Source organism: Pipra filicauda, unplaced genomic scaffold (assembly GCF_003945595.2).
Source record: "Pipra filicauda isolate LSUMZ 115617 unplaced genomic scaffold, ASM394559v2 scaffold486_size446389_pilon, whole genome shotgun sequence".
NCBI lineage: Eukaryota > Metazoa > Chordata > Aves > Passeriformes > Pipridae > Pipra > Pipra filicauda.
The window spans coordinates 59,434-77,524 of record NW_024104627.1 but is presented as its reverse complement, the minus strand read 5'-3'; the positions used below and the strand labels follow the sequence as shown (position 1 = coordinate 77,524).

Genomic DNA, 18,091 nt, shown 5'->3' with positions numbered 1-18,091 from the left:
TCGGCCACGTTACTTGTGCCTTTCATGCTGGAAGTGTGTGACACACTGGCACAGTGAGGCTCTGCCATGGTGTGAGGCACGTGTGTGCTGCACATGAGCGGCGGCGGCGGCGGGGAGCTCCTGGACCACAGCACAGCTGAAGATGCCATCGTCTTTGACCTCCCCCGGGCTGGCTGGGGATGCTGGGGGACAGCTGCCTGCATGGGAGGACGACGGGCTGGCAGCATCACCTGGAACAGCACAGACAGATGTGGGTTTGTCTGCGGACCGGGCAGCTCTGTGGGTCAGCAGTCCCCACTGCCCTCCCCGGTGGGGCTTGGCCCTGGCAGCTCTCCCTCTGGCCCTGCTGCCCCAGCCTTATGGCTGCCAAGTGGGTGGAGCTGATGCTGGGAAGCAGAGCAGGGCTGGGTGAGGGGTGGTGGGACTGTAGGCAGAGAGCAGCATGGGCCTGGTGGGGGCCGTGCTATGTCACCGTGTCCCCTCCGTACCCACTGCAGCTAACACACCCCTTCGACTGTCCCATCTGCTGTGCTTCCAGCTCACTCTCTCCCATACATTGGGGCTTCTCACGCTCCCTCCTCCCCATACATCAACCCTTGGTTCTGGCAATCCACCTGCATTCATCCCTGCCCTTGCGAATGGGATGCTGATGGCCTCCAGCAGAGACTTCCAGCGGTCATCAGTGCCCTGAGCAGAGCACAGCAGCCCCTCCGCAGGGTCCCAGCACCCCTGGCACTCTGAGCTTCATCCAGCCTGCCCACTCCTCCCACCCTGGTAAGGCCAGGAGTATCCATGGGAAGGTGATGTGTACTCACAGCCTTCAGCCTGTGTTCTGGCACCAGGGAGCTGCTGGTCTCTCAGCAGCAGCCCCTCGGGGTGGGTGACGGCTGCCCGTGCTGCCCGGCCCCGCAGCCAGCCCCCGCCCAGCACCCGGGAGCCCTCGTGCCGCGTGTGGTACGGGACACTCCGGCCTCGAACACAGAGGGTGTCCACGTCGTTGGGGGCTGGGCCCAGCGTGTCCGGCTGCAGGGCCTCGGCTCTGACCCAGTGTTCCGAGGCATGGGCTGGGCCTCCCAGGACTGAGATGACCATCATTAAGTCATGGGTGTCCTGGTTCCCAAGGGCATCCCATGGAAACTGCAGCTGGAAGGAGGGAAGGCAAATGGCCATGGCTTAGCTCTGGAGGCCTTGGCAGGAGATGGGAAGAAAAAGTCTTTTCTAGTCGTGTACAGGTGTTCACTAAAGCATCCCCTGCACGTTGTCCCCAGGTACACCCCCACAACCATCCCAGACTCACATCACCCCAGGAGCACAGCAGCTGATCTGCCGGCAGTGGAGCTGGGACCCCCATCCTGCCCCAGACACTCAGTGCCCTATTCACTCCTCACCATCCTCCTGCCTTGGCTGTGGGTGGATCTGGGTGACCCCGTTACCTGGCTCCGGAGGGTGCAGGATCCCTGGCTGTCAGCTGTGGGGAGCAGCCGAGAGAGCTGGTTGGTGATGCCCAGGTCTCGGATCAGCTTCTCACGCTGCAGCAGAGCAGTCACTCTCCTCTTCTCCTCGTGTTCCACAATGTCCTGGGGCTGCATGGAGTCATACTGCACGTGCTGCACCTCGGCAGAGAAACACCTGAGCTACAGCAAAGCTGAACCTGGGATAACGCACAGGTGAGACAAAGCCATGGGCTGCTCCAACCCTGGGGAGAGTCACAGACTTGGGGTGGGATGGAGATCCTAGTGGGAGCCACAACAGGAAAGGACAACACTGCTGCTTGCAAGTGCTGCCCACCACAAGCTGTCGATTTTCTGGACTTCATACAGGGAGTCAAACCTGGAATTTCTGCTCCATGGGAGCATCCATGGCCCAGCATGGCTCCCAGAGCCATGTCACTGCCTTGGAGAGCCCATGGACAATGCTGACACTGAGATACCTTTCTATCCCATGTCTTGGTGCTTCTGTGAGTGAGGTGGGTTGTAGAAGCTGTGCTTCTATTCTGGATCCTCTCTGTTTTCTTCTTCCTGGTGGCAGCTTCCAGCTTTTCGTTTTTCAGGCGAATCTCCTCCAGCTGCTGCCTGCCACAGAACAGCAGAGTCACTCACTGCTCAGTCAGAGCCACAACAGCAAAAGGCTGTAGGGCAGCCTTTGACCTGAAGACATTTACTGCAGGCCAAAGTTCTGTCTAAACAGCCCATAATAGAAGTGTGCCAAGAGATAGGCCAGGGATGCTTGTAAAGAGACTTTTAAAAAGAGAAATGGGCTTAGATTAGGCTTTGCCTAACAGAAGGGAGTGGGACATTTGGGACATGGTTTCTCCAGGGTCCAAAAGTCAATGGAGCGCTGCCCTTGCCTCTCTGGGGTCCATCCAAAAGGAACTGCTTTGCTGTGATGCCACAGCACGTGCAGGCTCCTTCCCTTCCCCTCCTGCTCTCCCCACTTGCTTACACCTGCCAAGCAGCAGAGTGGCTCCCCAGGAGGGCTCAGGAGCGAGTGGTGTCCATACCCCCCTTGAGGAGAGGGTTTCCACAGGAGCAGTGTACCTGGCATGCTCCTCTCGTGCCTTGGAGGCTGCCGTTTCCTGGAAGAGGGACCTGCCCTGGTGGAAGAAGGGCTCGTATTTCTCTGTGCCAGGTGCTGGGTAGATGCGCCGGAAGCCGCCCAGGTGCTCGTTCTCGTAGGTCTCGGCCTGTGCCAGCCAGGCAGCCTGGCTGCTCTCCTGCTCCCTGCGCCTGCAGCCGGAGGGAGGACAGGGAGCTGCGACAGGGAGCTCCGGGGCAGGCAGAGCACAGGGCTGACATGCTTGGTGTTTCCCAGGGTTATCCCAGGACTCCATATGGAAACAGCAGCTGGAGAGAGTCCCCGCTTTGCCTGCAAGGCAGCAGGCTCAGTAAACACTGGCCTTGTGAAAGGGCACGCAGACAGAGGAGGGGGAAACCCTCAACCCTGGAAAGGAATCCTGCTCTGGAGAAGGGTCCATGCCCTCAGCTGCTCCTGGTCCCTGAGGCAGGGCTGTGGTCCCTCCTGTAAGCATCCCTGCCAGCCCAGGGACACTGGCTCTGCCTGTCTGCACCGAGGGATGTGACAAGCAGGTGCTGCTCAATGGGGATGTCTCTGCTGGGGCACAGAGCACTAGGTGTCACAAATCTCTTGGTACCCAGAGAGGAGCCCTTAGCTCTTCCTTCCAGGATGCAGATGGCTTGGGAGAGCTCAGAGGCTGCACAGTGCCATGGGGTCTGGGAGCTTCACCTGCCAGCCCTGGCATTATCCTGCTCTGCCATGCCCTGTCTCTCCTCACTGGAGACGTGTAGCACTGAGGGAAACAGCAATACCTGGACTCACGGAGAGTCTGGGTCTGGTTGGCCTGAAGGAGCCGCTCCTTTACCCGCCGCTTGTCTTCCTCCAGCACCTTCCTTCTGTCACAGGCGTGCACATTGATCAGGTTGAAGGTGTCACACAGAAGGGCATCCTTCACCTCACGGTCTAGCTGAGAGTCTGTGCAGAAGCTGGGAGAGTGGTTCACCTGCCAAGACAAGCAAGTAACCTAACCTGGCACCCCAGCTCCCAGCCCATGGCCCTGGCCACCCCCCACACTATCCATGGATGCTCTTCTCTATATCAGTGACAGGAAGCAGGAGGCCACACACAGCACTCTGTCCCTGCAGTGTGGTGCCTACTGTGCCACAGGTCACCCAGATCCCAGCCCACAGGCTGCAAGTAGAGGGCAGCTGTCACAAACTCAGGGTGCTCTTACAGGAAAAGGGGTCCTAAGGTTTGGGAAATTCCCTGCTGTTAAAGGGTGTGCAGGAAACTGGTTGTCTTGGATCCCACTCACAGCAGGGTGCTTGGCTTCACAGCCTGGTTAATTCTGTGAGTGAGGTGGCCCTTTTGAATCAAACGAGTCCTGTTCATGCCAACCCCCCTGTCCTGAGGCCTCTCCCAGGTTTTAGTTGTCTGCTCCTCCCTCACCTCCAGCAGCCACGGCTTCAGCCTTCTGTCCAGCAAAATGTCAAAGCCCAGGATCTCGAAGCAGGCACAGCCGGCAGCGTGGTTGGGGAAGCAGCTCTGGTAGTGGTGCTTCACCACAGGGTGAGCCGAAATCAGTGTCTTTATGACAATGTCATCAATATCTGCCCAGAGCTTTGTTGTGTCGTAGCTGTGCTCTGCCATCCAGGTGTTCAGGGTGGACAGCTTCCTGCATGGGGACAGGAGGTGGTAAGGGCTGAGCTGTGCCACCCCAGGAAGGATGAGGTAAACCAGAGTCCCACAGCGTTCCTGTGGTGCCTGGATGTGCCAGTACCTCTTGCTGCCCATTGTGTCATCCTGGACGAAGTTCTCATTGTGCTTGTTGATTGCATAATTGGTCAGATGCATGCAGATGTCACCCTAGCAGGAAACCAGGAGAGACATTCATTCACTCTGAACCACGCAGCGAGAACAGAAACAGCCCCACCAGACAATCCCAGGTCCTTCTTTTCTGCCTGATGCATGGGCAGAGCAGGAATGGTGTGGAATGGAGCACGCTCCTCAGGGCCAGGAGCAGTAGGTGATGGCCAGAGGCACCAAGGGGGCTCTGGCCTGCAGGTTTTCAACACCTGCTAGGGTGAGACCCCAAGAAACCAGATCTGAGTTTATTGTTGACCCAGTTTTGAACATGAGGTTGGAGACCTTCCAGTGTTCCTTCAATGCAAAACAACTCTATGATTTTGTGGTAATGTCAGTAAACAGCCCAAATGTGAGGCTAGATCTGGGGGTAGATCTATTTCAGACCCTCCTGAAATACCTCCTGTGAGGAGAACAAGGAAGGGGTATAGAGGGAGAACAGGAAAGCAGCAAGCTGGGATCCTTGCAGCCCCCAACCTTTTCGAGGCCTGGAATGCCCCTAGGACAAGTTAGGGAGTGACACCTACAGATACTATGTGAGGTTTTTTGAAACATCCTTTTTTTTACCAGGTTTCTGCTGCTGCGATCGATGTACCTCATGGTGGCAAACCGGGCCAGGCCCTCCTTGTAGAGAAAAACTCTCAGCGGGTCACAGGATGTGACCAGCACATAGATGCGCATGTCAAACTTGAAGCCATCAATGAGGAAGGGCTGTGAGGAAAGTCAGGAGCAAGGGTGAGATCAGGAACTGCCCCATCTGCCTGTGCTGCTCTTTGGCAGCAGAGGAGGGGGAGAGCTTTGGCCGTGCCCCTGCTGTGCCACAGCCACCCCCAGCAGACCTGGGGAGACATGGGAAGGATGTGGGATTCTGGCAGAATGAGGAGGCTGGAATCCTCCTCTGGTGTTCCAGAACTCTCCCGGTACCTCAGAGATGTACTGCTGACAGATCATGCGCTCCCCATGCTTGATCTCCTCCGGGTGGTGGGTTATGAAGATCCCTTTTCCCTGGCAGCTGTTGTCGGGCTTGCAGATGAATGTTCTGGTTTTCCTCATGGATCTGTAGGCATGGAAATCTCCATAGCTGTGCAAGGAAGGGGTGATGGTCACTAGCTGCAAAAAACACCCTCTGAACTCTAACAGCTGGGTACTGAAACCATGGCACTGTGGGCCAGTACAAATCAAATGTCCACAGGGGAGATATAGAACCTCCATTCCTGATCTACAAGAGTCACAGATTGGTCCCTGTGTGACCTGACTCAGCTCTCCCAGTCCCACCTTTTCCTTGTACACATCTGCATCTGTACCAGGAGGTCCGTGGCAGAGGTCACCACGATAATGTGCCGGAGCCAGTAAGATTTGGGCTCTGGTGCCCAGAGGGAGCAGGCGAGCAGGCTACCCCTCCCAGTGTGAGCCCGTCCCCGTGGCGCTGTCCCACACTACTCACTCGGCTGGCAGGCACCACGTGCGGGGGAAGATGTTGTACTCCTCGGGGAAGAGCCGGAGCATGCGGTTCAGGTTGCGAGCCAGCAGGTCCTTACGGCAGAGCTCAATCATGCCTGGGAAGTGGTTGATTTTCTGAAAGAGGGGCAGAAAAAGCCAGATCAGCAGAAGCCCCGCACGGATGCATCCTCCCGGCCCTGCGGAGAACCGGCAGCAGAGCAGGCAGGAGGCTGGGCCTGCAGCTGCCTTGAACTGCTGCTGAGGGGCAAGACTGCACTACAGCTGCTCTATCTGAGCGTCACCAGTGATTTATCTGCTCCATCTCAGCCCTGGAGCTCTCCCTGCCCGGAGCACCACAGAAACCATTCGTCATCCCAGCCCATTTATTTCACAGCACGTTACAGGGCTGGCAGTGCTCCCACTCCTACTGCAGCTGCTGAGTTCTCCTGAGGCACCGACCACAGACACGGCACAAGGAAAGGTGCGGAGCTGAGGCACAGATGAGTAACAGGCACTGCTTTGGATGCCTCTGTTCCACTCTGCCATATGCTATTCCATCAACAGTCCCCGTGTTACCCTCCTCCCTGAGCGATTCCTGCTGGACAGCCCATTTGTTTACCTGGAACCGCTTCATTTCCATGAGGCGCTCCAGAGACACCGAGGTGTCTGTCCAGCACACTGTCCACTCCTCGTTCTCTCCCGCTTCCTTCAGCCCGCAGTGCTGTGCTGCCCGCCGAACTGTGCCAAGGCAAGCGGTGACAGGGGCAGGCAGGGGAGCCACAGTGACTGACAAACCCCCAAAATAACCAGGGACAGGACGTGGAACAAACCTCTCTGGGCTGCACTTCTCTCAGAAGTACAAGGTATTGGTGGGACCCTTTGGGAGGTGTCAGGAACACCAGCTTTACCTGGCCTACCCCCCAGCCTCTGGCTGAAGATGTTCTGGGTGCTCTCAGCCCTCTAATTCCACCTGCCTTGGGGTGCCAGGGCCACTTGACAGCAGGGTTGAACCTGCCACGGGTTTGATACTTCACAGGCAGGTACAGGTCTTAGGAAAGTGTGACTTTAATCTCCAAATCCAAGGTCTTTTGGCAGCAGAAGACAGCTCTGGGGCAAAGGGTCTCGGTTGGGATGGTTCATGTTAGTGCCAGGTCTGAATTTGGCCCTCGCAGGGCTGGGGGGGTGATGGAGGTCTGTGCACACCAAGACACCTTAGCGAAGTGGCTTAATAACACCCCCCAAGGGCCAGGAGTTTGTTCTTTTAAGATCCAGCTTGTGGCAGGAAAGAAAAGCGGGACAGGGGAGGGGAACCAGCTCCTTGGAGTCACTGGGGATGGATGGCACAGGGGGAGGTTCAAGGTATGGATCCTGACTGTTCCACCACCAGCTTTACCTGAAACAGTTGAGAGCCCTTAGGTCCTGTTCCCGAGCCCAGGTACCCCCTTGCACTGTACCTGACTGAACCCTTCTCACCCACTTTAGCAGACACCTGGCAAACACAGGTGTGGGGGGATGTTGAGGGCTTATGCTGCTGTTACACATTTTAAACCAGGGGAAACCTCAGTCCAAAGTGTGACAAACTCCCCACTACCACAGGGACCCAGTCACTGGGCACCAGTAAATAAAACAGTGAGAACTGGATGCTAACAGTGCTCCCGGCTGCACAGGCACCCACAGAGCCTGCAGGGGTGGGCTGGGCCCCTCAGGGACCCCACAGGGACCCTGCAGCCCCTCAGACTTACCGCTTTCGTACCTGCAGCCGCTCAGGTTGATGGAGGGGACACTGGAATTGAGAGAGATGAGAAGACAGGGGCTCAGCGAGGGAGTGGGCACGGGATGGAGGGGGGACACAGCCCGATCCCTCACACAGACGCAGCACAGCAGTCAGGTCTGACCGGGTACAGCCCTGAGGAGATGGGGCACAGGGGTCCCGGGCACGGGGCCGCGCCTGGGTGCGTCACATGGGAGATCGTTGGGGCAGTTTCAGGGGAACTGTTTATTGTGGGTCCCCGGACAAGCTCCCGGGGGCTGGGGGCGGCGGGCCCCGGCAGGGCAGTGCCCGCGGGGAGCAGCGGGGCCGGGCTACACCGGGACCGAGCACGACTGAGGCAGCGGGAGGCGCCCCGGGGTGGGGCTGGAAGGGCTCTCCCCGGGCCTTGCCGGGGGTCTGCGGCCCAGCACTCGCCTGCGCTTCCTCCGCGTCTCGGGGCCGACGGGGGCACCGGAACGGTCCAGGGGGACCGCGGCGGCGGCCGCCTCCTCCTCGCCCGGTGGGGTTTCAGGGGCGGCCTCCTCGCCCGGTGGGGTTCCCGAGGGCGGTCCCGGTCCCGGCCCCCCCCCGCCACCGCCCGCCGCCATCGCGCCACTCCCAGGGCCGCCGCGTTCCCATGGCGACAAGGCTATAGAGACGCGGGCGGTGCCAGCCAGAGCGGCCCCGCTGAGGGCACGTGACTGTCAGTTCCGCAGTCCTCCGCCGCGCAGCGGCCCCTGGCGGGCGGCACCAGGAACCGCGCCGGTGCCACCAGCCCTGAAGCAGCCGTGCCGGTGCCGTCAGCTCTCCAGCAGCCGTGCCCGTTCCTGTCCCAGTCTCGGTCCCGGTGCCATCAGCTCTCCAGCAGCCGCGCCCGTTCCGGTCCCAGTCTCGGTCCCAGTGCCGTCAGCTCTCAAGCAGCCGCGCCCGTTCCTGTCCCAGTCTCGGTCCCGGTGCCGTCAGCTCTCCAGCAGCCGCGCCAGCTCTCCGCCGAGGCGCAGCAGCTCGGGCTCGGGCAGTAGGTGCTGGCGGATGGCGCTCAGGGCCTGTGCCTCGGTGATGTGCCAGTAGAGCGGAGGGGCGGGCAGCGGGAGGAACCCCGCCAGCTCGCACACCGCCACGGGGAAGGGCTCGCCCACCTTGGGGCCGAAGCGGGGCGGGCGCGCCCACAGCAACACCCGCAGCCCGCGGTCTTTGCTGGCGCCGGGCCCCGCCGGAGGGTCGCCCCGCGTGGCCAGCACGTTGCAGGCCAGCCCAGCGCCGTCCAGGTGCTCCACCGCCCGGCACACGGCCCGCGACACCGGCTCCAGCGCCGCGGGGCCAGCGGCAAAGAAGAGAAAGGCGGTGGCCGGTCCGGCACGGAGCAGTCCCAGGCGCGGCCCCAGCGGCTCAGCCGGTGCCGCCTCCAGCGGCAATGGGCGACCCAAGTAGAGCCCGTGCAGGTGCAGGTGGTTCACCGAGGCTCCACCGCCCAGCCCATTGAAGCCCACGTGGAATCCCGGGTGGGCGCTGAGCAGCGCCACCTCCAGCGCCCCGCGCAGCGCAGAGGCCGTCAGCGCCTGCGGCAGCCGCAGCGCCGGCTCGGGCAGCAGCAGGACGTGGCCCCGCTCCAGCGGGCTGGCGTTGATGGCCACCAGCAGCGGGTCGGGCGGCGGCCCCGGGCCCCCGGCGCGGCGCAGGCGGAGCAGCAGCTCGGCGGGGCGCAGCCGGGTGAAGTTGAAGGCGTCGGGGTCGAAGGGGTCCCGGAGGCTGCGGACGGGCTGCGGTGGGCGGCGCTCGGCGCTGCGCTGCTCGTTCAGCTGCGCCACGAGGCGCACGGGGCCGGGCAGGACGCGGGTGGGCATCGGCCCGAGCCGGTACCGGAACAGCCCCCGCTCCATACGGTCGCTCCAGCCCGCCAGCAGCGCCCTGTCGAAGCGGGAGGGCGCGGAGTCCGGGTCGTCCCAGCCGGCCGGCTGCAGCACGAAATCTTCCTCGCCGTACACGAACTCCTCGGGGCTCGGCTCGCCCCGCTCCTCGCCCGCCGCCGGCGCCGCCGCCATTGCCGGTGCGGGGCGGGCTCAGCCGCGAACCCGCGGACTCGGGGTCCGCCGGGAGGGCGGGGCTACGCGGGACGGGTGGGCGTGGCTGTCTGGCCGCGGGGCGTTGCCACGGCAGCGGGTGAGTGACAGGCGGCGGAAGCGGCGCCATGGGCGGCTCGGCCAGTCTGCTGCCGCGGGACGCGCTGGGCGAGTACCAGGTACGGCACCGGCACCGGCGGAGAGGGGCGGCGCCGGGGGGACACGGGGGCGGCGCGACCCCGGGGGGCAGCTGCCCATAGGCCGAGGGACCCGGGGCTGCGTTGCCCCGGGTCAGGCCCTGACCCCGCTGCCGGTACTGACCCCGGTGCTGACCCCGGTGCTGACCCCGGTACTGACCCCGGCGCCCGGTGCTGACCCCGGTACTGACCCCGGTGCTGACCCACACTCTCCCCGCAGGAGCTGACGTTCCTGAGCAAGCAGGAGATCCTGCTGTAAGTACCGCCCGTGGGGCGGGATGTGGGTGCAGACCCCCGGCCCCCCGTAGTCCCGGGGCCTCGGGCTGTGCTGGGGGTCGCGGAGGGCCCCGGCCCTGCCCCGGGGCTACCGTTCCGCCGTGATGCCCCGCTGAGCCGGGAGGTGCCGGTGCCGTTCCCTGACAGCGGGGTGTCACAGGGCAAAGGTCCGCGGGTGCTGCCGGTGGCGCGGGCCGGGCCGGGTCCGCCCTGACGGGCGGGGTGGGGACTGGGGAGCCGCCCCGAGCCCCCTCTGAATCCCCAGCCCTGGGGCGGGCAGCACCAGGCCGGCTCCTCTCCCTGGCCCCGGGAGCAGCTGGGGGCCCCCCGGGCCGGCATGCACCCGCCCGGCCCTGGGAAGCACTGCCGGTGCCCAGAGGGGCTGCTGCCATCCCGGGAGCACCACAGAGCCGCTCTTGTTCTTTCCTCTTCAAGTGCCTACAAGAGGTTCAGTGAACTGCTGCCAAAGCAGGAGCGGGAGAACGCCTGCTCCGCGCGGGTTCCCAAGAGCCACATCCTGACGCTGCCTGAGCTGCGGGTACGGTGCCTGGCACACACAGGACGCTGCTACTCCTGGGTGGGGGCATGTTTGGGCAGGGCCTTGGTTTACCCACCACGGCCTCACTGTGCCAATGCTCTGCCCTCAGCTGTGCCCACAAACAGCTTCCTCGTCCCCAGTGAGCCGCTGAGGATCCCGGGGATCCTCCTCCTGCTGTGCCATGGATCCCAGGGATCCCTGTGGTGCATCCCGGGACGCACAGGACAGGCTCAGCTGTGCTGTGGGTGCCGCACTGGTGGCAGAGTGGGGCACTTGCTCAGCTGCTGGAGCAGCAGCCACAGCCGGTGTGTGCCGGAGGGAGCCAGCCCAGCCCAGCCCTGCCTGAGCCGTTCCCGTGTCCACAGGCAAACCCCTTCCAGCACCGGATCTGCCATGTGTTCTCCACCTCGGAGGCTGGGGACAACAGCATGTCCTTTGAAGACTTCCTTGCCATGCATCTTTGGTAAGGCTGGGGACTGCTGCTGTCTCCTGGGGTCCCCACACCTCAAGGAAGAGGGGATGGGGGGATGAATCCATGTTCAGGAGGGCTGCCCATGGGGACGGTGGCTTTAGGAACTCCCTGTGGGACTGGCTGTTTTGGCACAGTGATGCGCATGAAGCTGCGCAGTGCTGGCGCTTGTGACTCTCTGGGGTCTCTGTGGCCCTGCCAAAAGGTACCTTTCCTGTCCCCACAGACTTTGACGACGATGGGACTCTGGACAGGAAGGACCTGGAGCAACTGGTGAACTGCCTGACGGGGCAGGGTGAGGAGTCCCGGCTGAGCAGGGCGGAGATGGAGCAGCTCATCCAAAACGTGAGCGCATCGGGCAGGGCACGGACACCGCACGGCCCCAGGCACAGAGCTCACCATCCCTTTCCCCCCAGATCCTGGAGGAGTCTGACATCAACAAGGACGGCACCATCAACCTCTCCGAGTTCCAACATGTCGTCTCCCGCTCCCCAGACTTTGCCAGGTGCGGTGGTGCCCAGCAGCACAGCCTATCCCGGGGCCTGTTGGGGGGTTCATTGTCCCAGTTGCTGAGCTGGGGCAGAGCTTATGGTGACAGGAGGGCAGGGCTGCCCTCTGCCAGGTCTGCCATAATGGCAGAGTGAGCTGCATCCCAAGCTGGCTCTGCATCCCAAGCTGGCTCTGCATCCCAAGCTGGCTCTCCAGAGCCTCTCCCACGTGGGAACATGGGTCCCTGCAGCAGTGGGTGCTCGCAAACTCTTTGTGTGACCCAGCGAGGAGGTGCAGAACCTGTTGTATCTCTTGCAGCTCCTTCAAGATCGTCCTGTGAGCCCCATGGCTCACCAACACCACTCCTCCAGTTCCTCCAGCACCACTTGTCCAGTTCCTCCAGCATCATTCCTCCAGTTTCTCTACCACTCCTCCAATTCCTCCAGTGCTCGTCTGGCTCCTGCAGCTCCTTGTGGGCTCAGCCATTTTTTCTTTCAGAGAACACAGGCCTGGCCCCTCACTGGCCCAGCAATGCCACAGTGCCTTGGGCAGGAGCCCTCCTGCTTTCCTCTCAGGTGCCTGGCAGTGGGGGGCCCTACGAATCTGCCTCTCCTGCAGCCCCTCTGCTCTCCCAGCACCAGTTTGACTCCATATGCAGTCCAAGGGCAGCTCTGCAGGTGGGGGAGGCTGAGCTGCTCCTGCCTGGGGCCACTCTGCGCCAGCACAGCCCCCCTCCCTGCCCTCGGGACCAATTCCCAAATCCCTAAAGACCAATTCCCAAGTTGTGCCTTCCAGCAGCAGGCAGAGAGCTGCCTCCCTCTCCAGCCTCTTCTCAGCTTCCTCATCTTCCTGGGAGCGTCCCTGCTGCCACATGGATTCATTTCTGTGAGCAGTAACCCGAACATGGATCCTCTGAGCAATAACCAAATTCTGGATCGTTTTTCCTGAGCAATAACCCAAACGGGGGCCGTTTCTCTGAGCAATAACCCAAGTGTCACTGTACAGGTGCCAACCCACAGCAGAGCTGTCCCCCCACGGCTGCACAGGACACATTCCTTCCCCACTGGCACAGCCCACGGGTGTGCAGCTGGACTCCCCCATGCTGCCTCAGCACTGACCGTTCTCAAAGCCTGTTCTCCTCTTCCTCCCTTTCCCTCTCTGCCCCTCCTCTGGCTCCAGCCCAGCAGCTGCTTGGCTGTGCCGGCCTCTTCCTCCCCCAGCCCCTGTGAGGACACAAATAAAGGGCTCCGGTTTCACCCTCACTCTTTGCTGCCTTTGTCTGGCTGCGGGACAGGTGCCACGAGGGTGCTGGGGACACGGGCCCCTGCCAGGCCCGTCTGCCCGTATACGAGCCACCGCTGTGGGACAGGTCCCACGTCCTGCGCGGTGACAGCCCTTTCCATGGCCACCCCCCTGCCTTCCTCCCTCCCTCCTCCATGATGGGATTGTTCTGGGCAGCACAAAGATCTCGGTGCTTCTGAGGCAAATCCCGGCCAGGCGAGCGGGGCCTTCGCTGTGGGCAGCGCTGGGGCCCTTTGTGCCCGTTCAGCCACCGGCTCTGCCCTGGCCCGCAGCCAGCGGCCCCACTGGGCTGGTGAGGGGCCTGGGCCTGGGCTCCAGCTGGCCCTGCAGAGCCCCTGTGCTGGTGTGGGGCCCGCCATGGAGCAACCCACGCCGGTTCCCGTCCCAGTCTCAGTCCCGGTGCCATCCTCTCTGCAGCCGCAGCGCCGGCTCGGGCAGCAGCAGGACGTGGCCCCGCTCCAGCGGGCTGGCGTTGATGGCCACCAGGAGCGGGTCGGGCGGCGGCCCCGGGCCCCCGGCGCGGCGCAGGCGGAGCAGCAGCTCGGCGGGGCGCAGCCGGGTGAAGTTGAAGGCGTCGGGGTCGAAGGGGTCCCGGAGGCTGCGGACGGGCTGCGGTGGGCGGCGCTCGGCGCTGCGCTGCTCGTTCAGCTGCGCCACGAGGCGCACGGGGCCGGGCAGGACGCGGGTGGGCATCGGCCCGAGCCGGTACCGGAACAGCCCCCGCTCCATACGGTCGCTCCAGCCCGCCAGCAGCGCCCTGTCGAAGCGGGAGGGCGCGGAGTCCGGGTCGTCCCAGCCGGCCGGCTGCAGCACGAAATCTTCCTCGCCGTACACGAACTCCTCGGGGCTCGGCTCGCCCCGCTCCTCGCCCGCCGCCGGCGCCGCCGCCATTGCCGGTGCGGGGCGGGCTCAGCCGCGAACCCGCGGACTCGGGGTCCGCCGGGAGGGCGGGGCTACGCGGGACGGGGGGGCGTGGCTGTCTGGCCGCGGGGCGTTGCCACGGCAGCGGGTGAGTGACAGGCGGCGGAAGCGGCGCCATGGGCGGCTCGGCCAGTCTGCTGCCGCGGGACGCGCTGGGCGAGTACCAGGTACGGCACCGGCACCGGCGGAGAGGGGCGGCGCCGGGGGGACACGGGGGCGGCGCGACCCCGGGGGGCAGCTGCCCATAGGCCGAGGGACCCGGGGCTGCGTTGCCCCGGGTCAGGCCCTGACCCCGCTGCCGGTACTGACCCCGGTGCTGACCCCGGTGCTGACCCCGGTACTGACCCCGGCGCCCGGTGCTGACCCCGGTACTGACCCCGGTGCCCGGTGCTGACCCACACTCTCCCCGCAGGAGCTGACGTTCCTGAGCAAGCAGGAGATCCTGCTGTAAGTACCGCCCGTGGGGCGGGATGTGGGTGCAGACCCCCGGCCCCCCGTAGTCCCGGGGCCTCGGGCTGTGCTGGGGGTCGCGGAGGGCCCCGGCCCTGCCCCGGGGCTACCGTTCCGCCGTGATGCCCCGCTGAGCCGGGAGGTGCCGGTGCCGTTCCCTGACAGCGGGGTGTCACAGGGCAAAGGTCCGCGGGTGCTGCCGGTGGCGCGGGCCGGGCCGGGTCCGCCCTGACGGGCGGGGTGGGGACTGGGGAGCCGCCCCGAGCCCCCTCTGAATCCCCAGCCCTGGGGCGGGCAGCACCAGGCCGGCTCCTCTCCCTGGCCCCGGGAGCAGCTGGGGGACCCCCGGGCCGGCATGCACCCGCCCGGCCCTGGGAAGCACTGCCGGTGCCCAGAGGGGCTGCTGCCATCCCGGGAGCACCACAGAGCCGCTCTTGTTCTTTCCTCTTCAAGTGCCTACAAGAGGTTCAGTGAACTGCTGCCAAAGCAGGAGCGGGAGAACGCCTGCTCCGCGCGGGTTCCCAAGAGCCACATCCTGACGCTGCCTGAGCTGCGGGTACGGTGCCTGGCACACACAGGACGCTGCTACTCCTGGGTGGGGGCATGTTTGGGCAGGGCCTCGGTTTACCCACCACGGCCTCACCGTGCCAATGCTCTGCCCTCAGCTGTGCCCACAAACAGCTTCCTCGTCCCCAGTGAGTCGCTGAGGATCCCGGGGATCCTCCTCCTGCTGTGCCATGGATCCCAGGGATCCCTGTGGTGCATCCCGGGAGGCACAGGACAGGCTCAGTTGTGCTGTGGGTGCCGCACTGGTGGCAGAGTGGGGCACTTGCTCAGCTGCTGGAGCAGCAGCCACAGCCGGTGTGTGCCGGAGGGAGCCAGCCCAGCCCAGCCCTGCCTGAGCCGTTCCCGTGTCCACAGGCAAACCCCTTCCAGCACCGGATCTGCCATGTGTTCTCCACTTCGGAGGCCGGGGACAACAGCATGTCCTTTGAAGACTTCCTTGCCATGCATCTTTGGTAAGGCTGGGGACTGCTGCTGTCTCCTGGGGTCCCCACACCTCAAGGAAGAGGGGATGGGGGGATGAATCCATGTTCAGGAGGGCTGCCCATGGGGACGGTGGCTTTAGGAACTCCCTGTGGGACTGGCTGTTTTGGCACAGTGATGCGCATGAAGCTGCGCAGTGCTGGTGCTTGTGACTCTCTGGGGTCTCTGTGGCCCTTCCAAAAGGTACCTTTCCTGTCCCCACAGACTTTGACGACGATGGGACTCTGGACAGGAAGGACCTGGAGCAACTGGTGAACTGCCTGACGGGGCAGGGCGAGGAGTCCCGGCTGAGCAGGGCGGAGATGGAGCAGCTCATCCAAAACGTGAGCGCGTCGGGCAGGGCACGGACACCGCACGGCCCCAGGCACAGAGCTCACCATCCCTTTCCCCCCAGATCCTGGAGGAGTCTGACATCGACAAGGATGGCACCATCAACCTCTCCGAGTTCCAGCATGTCGTCTCCCGCTCCCCAGACTTTGCCAGGTGCGGTGGTGCCCAGCAGCACAGCCTATCCCGGGGCCTGTCGGGGGGTTCATTGTCCCAGTTGCTGAGCTGGGGCAGAGCTTATGGTGACAGGAGGGCAGGGCTGCCCTCTGCCAGGTCTGCCATAATGGCAGAGTGAGCTGCATCCCAAGCTGGCTCTGCATCCCAAGCTGGCTCTGCATCCCAAGCTGGCTCTCCAGAGCCTCTCCCACGTGGGAACACGGGTCCCTGCAGCAGTGGGTGCTCGCAAACTCTTTGTGTGACCCAGCGAGGAGATGCAGAACCTGTTGTATCTCTTGCAGCTCCTTCAAGATCGTCCTGTGAGCCCCATGGCTCACCAACACCACTCCTCCAGTTCCTCCAGCACCACTTGTCCAGTTCCTCCAGCATCATTCCTCCAGTTTCTCTACCACTCCTCCAATTCCTCCAGTGCTCCTCTGGCTCCTGCAGCTCCTTGTGGGCTCAGCCATTTTTTCTTTCAGAGAACACAGGCCTGGCCCCTCACTGGCCCAGCAATGCCACAGTGCCTTGGGCAGGAGCCCTCCTGCTTTCCTCTCAGGTGCCTGGCAGTGGGGGGCCCTACGAATCTGCCTCTCCTGCAGCCCCTCTGCTCTCCCAGCACCAGTTTGACTCCATATGCAGTCCAAGGGCAGCTCTGCAGGTGGGGGAGGCTGAGCTGCTCCTGCCTGGGGCCACTCTGCGCCAGCACAGCCCCCCTCCCTGCCCTCGGGACCAATTCCCAAATCCCTAAAGACCAATTCCCAAGTTGTGCCTTCCAGCAGCAGGCAGAGAGCTGCCTCCCTCTCCAGCCTCTTCTCAGCTTCCTCATCTTCCTGGGAGCGTCCCTGCTGCCACATGGATTCATTTCTGTGAGCAGTAACCCGAACATGGATCCTCTGAGCAATAACCAAATTCTGGATCGTTTTTCCTGAGCAATAACCCAAACGGGGGCCGTTTCTCTGAGCAATAACCCAAGTGTCACTGTACAGGTGCCAACCCACAGCAGAGCTGTCCCCCCACGGCTGCACAGGACACATTCCTTCCCCACTGGCACAGCCCACGGGTGTGCAGCTGGACTCCCCCGTGCTGCCTCAGCACTGACCGTTCTCAAAGCCTGTTCTCCTCTTCCTCCCTTTCCCTCTCTGCCCCTCCTCTGGCTCCAGCCCAGCAGCTGCTTGGCTGTGCCGGCCTCTTCCTCCCCCAGCCCCTGTGAGGACACAAATAAAGGGCTCCGGTTTCACCCTCACTCTTTGCTGCCTTTGTCTGGCTGCGGGACAGGTGCCACGAGGGTGCTGGGGACACGGGCCCCTGCCAGGCCCGTCTGCCCGTATACGAGCCACCGCTGTGGGACAGGTCCCACGTCCTGCGCGGTGACAGCCCTTTCCATGGCCACCCCCCTGCCTTCCTCCCTCCCTCCTCCATGATGGGATTGTTCTGGGCAGCACAAAGATCTCGGTGCTTCTGAGGCAAATCCCGGCCAGGCGAGCGGGGCCTTCGCTGTGGGCAGCGCTGGGGCCCTTTGTGCCCGTTCAGCCACCGGCTCTGCCCTGGCCCGCAGCCAGCGGCCCCACTGGGCTGGTGAGGGGCCTGGGCCTGGGCTCCAGCTGGCCCTGCAGAGCCCCTGTGCTGGGAAGAAGCAGCTTGAGGCACTGGCATGGCTGTTTCTCACACTCTGTCTCCCGCTCCTTGTGCTGCTGGCCCTTCCAGCTCAGTGCCCCGTGTAGCTGACAGTATCTGCCCGCCAAGGCCTGTACCCCTGTGGCCCCAGGGCCGTGTCTGCTGGCAACGCACCAGCCAACGCCTCCGGTGGCTTTTTTGATGTCCCAGAACAGGCTGGGCTGGAAATACAGTGTGCAGGTCCAGCTGGGAGTGAGGCAGTGCTGGCCCCTGGGGGTGATCCTGCCTCAACACGCCAGCTCTGTGCAGCACTCACTGCTTCCGTCAGCCCCGTCCTGGTGCAGCTGGTGCTCCCCAGGCGTGAAGGTGTGTGAGGGCTCATGAGCAGCACTGCACCGTAGTCCCAGTCCTGGTCTTCAGCTACCATGGAGTCAGGTCCTGCCACCAAAGCAGCTGGGGTCTGCCTACAGCCAGGTGGGATGGGGACAAGGACCTGCTGCTCTCTAGATGGGCAGTGGGTCCTATGTGCAGCACAACACCATGGTCCTGGGGAAGGGGCTGCCACAGCCCCTTCTTGCTGGAGGCTGCTCCGCTCCCAGCCCCAGGCACCAAGTTTTCTTAGTCCTGTTCACCTCTGCCTTCCGCAGCTTCTCATGGTGTCAAGACAGTATCAGC

General features: G+C 63.4%; 4 protein-coding genes across 7 annotated transcripts; 2 read left to right on the top strand and 2 right to left on the bottom strand.

Annotated features, from left to right (window-relative positions):
• Positions 1–5: 5 nt before the first annotated feature.
• Positions 6–8,506, bottom strand: TTLL6 (tubulin tyrosine ligase like 6). Of its 4 annotated transcripts, none has more exons than XM_027745434.2 (14): positions 8,003–8,506; positions 7,560–7,600; positions 6,437–6,555; positions 5,822–5,952; positions 5,302–5,458; positions 4,945–5,088; positions 4,295–4,380; positions 3,964–4,189; positions 3,327–3,517; positions 2,538–2,726; positions 1,931–2,072; positions 1,434–1,613; positions 816–1,143; positions 6–230 (listed from the first exon to the last, which is right to left on the bottom strand). In XM_027745434.2, the coding sequence occupies exons 1-14, from the start codon at positions 8,173–8,175 to the stop codon at positions 10–12; spliced, it is 2,328 nt and encodes a 775-aa protein (XP_027601235.1). In that variant the 5' UTR covers positions 8,176–8,506; the 3' UTR covers positions 6–9. The 4 variants fall into 4 exon arrangements, with proteins under 4 accessions (XP_027601235.1, XP_027601237.1, XP_027601236.1 ...); XM_027745436.2 differs by having other exon boundaries at positions 5,302–5,434; XM_027745435.2 differs by having other exon boundaries at positions 1,434–1,607; positions 8,003–8,505.
• A 2-nt stretch (positions 8,507–8,508) lies between these two features.
• GDPGP1 (GDP-D-glucose phosphorylase 1) lies at positions 8,509–13,836 on the bottom strand. Its single transcript, XM_039386457.1, has 2 exons — positions 13,291–13,836; positions 8,509–9,626 (listed from the first exon to the last, which is right to left on the bottom strand). Exons 1-2 carry the CDS (start codon positions 13,787–13,789, stop codon positions 8,527–8,529), a joined length of 1,599 nt encoding a protein of 532 aa, XP_039242391.1. The 5' UTR covers positions 13,790–13,836; the 3' UTR covers positions 8,509–8,526.
• On the top strand, positions 9,636–12,858 carry LOC114000824 (calcium and integrin-binding protein 1-like). The gene is made up of 7 exons (XM_027745450.2): positions 9,636–9,806; positions 10,045–10,079; positions 10,536–10,638; positions 11,004–11,094; positions 11,283–11,452; positions 11,524–11,612; positions 11,915–12,858. The coding sequence occupies exons 1-7, from the start codon at positions 9,756–9,758 to the stop codon at positions 11,934–11,936; spliced, it is 561 nt and encodes a 186-aa protein (XP_027601251.1). The 5' UTR covers positions 9,636–9,755; the 3' UTR covers positions 11,937–12,858.
• Positions 13,837–13,911: 75 nt separating the features above from the next.
• CIB1 (calcium and integrin binding 1) lies at positions 13,912–17,045 on the top strand. Its single transcript, XM_027745452.2, has 7 exons — positions 13,912–13,986; positions 14,232–14,266; positions 14,723–14,825; positions 15,191–15,281; positions 15,470–15,639; positions 15,711–15,799; positions 16,102–17,045. The coding sequence occupies exons 1-7, from the start codon at positions 13,936–13,938 to the stop codon at positions 16,121–16,123; spliced, it is 561 nt and encodes a 186-aa protein (XP_027601253.1). The 5' UTR covers positions 13,912–13,935; the 3' UTR covers positions 16,124–17,045.
• The last annotated feature ends 1,046 nt before the right edge of the window (positions 17,046–18,091 follow it).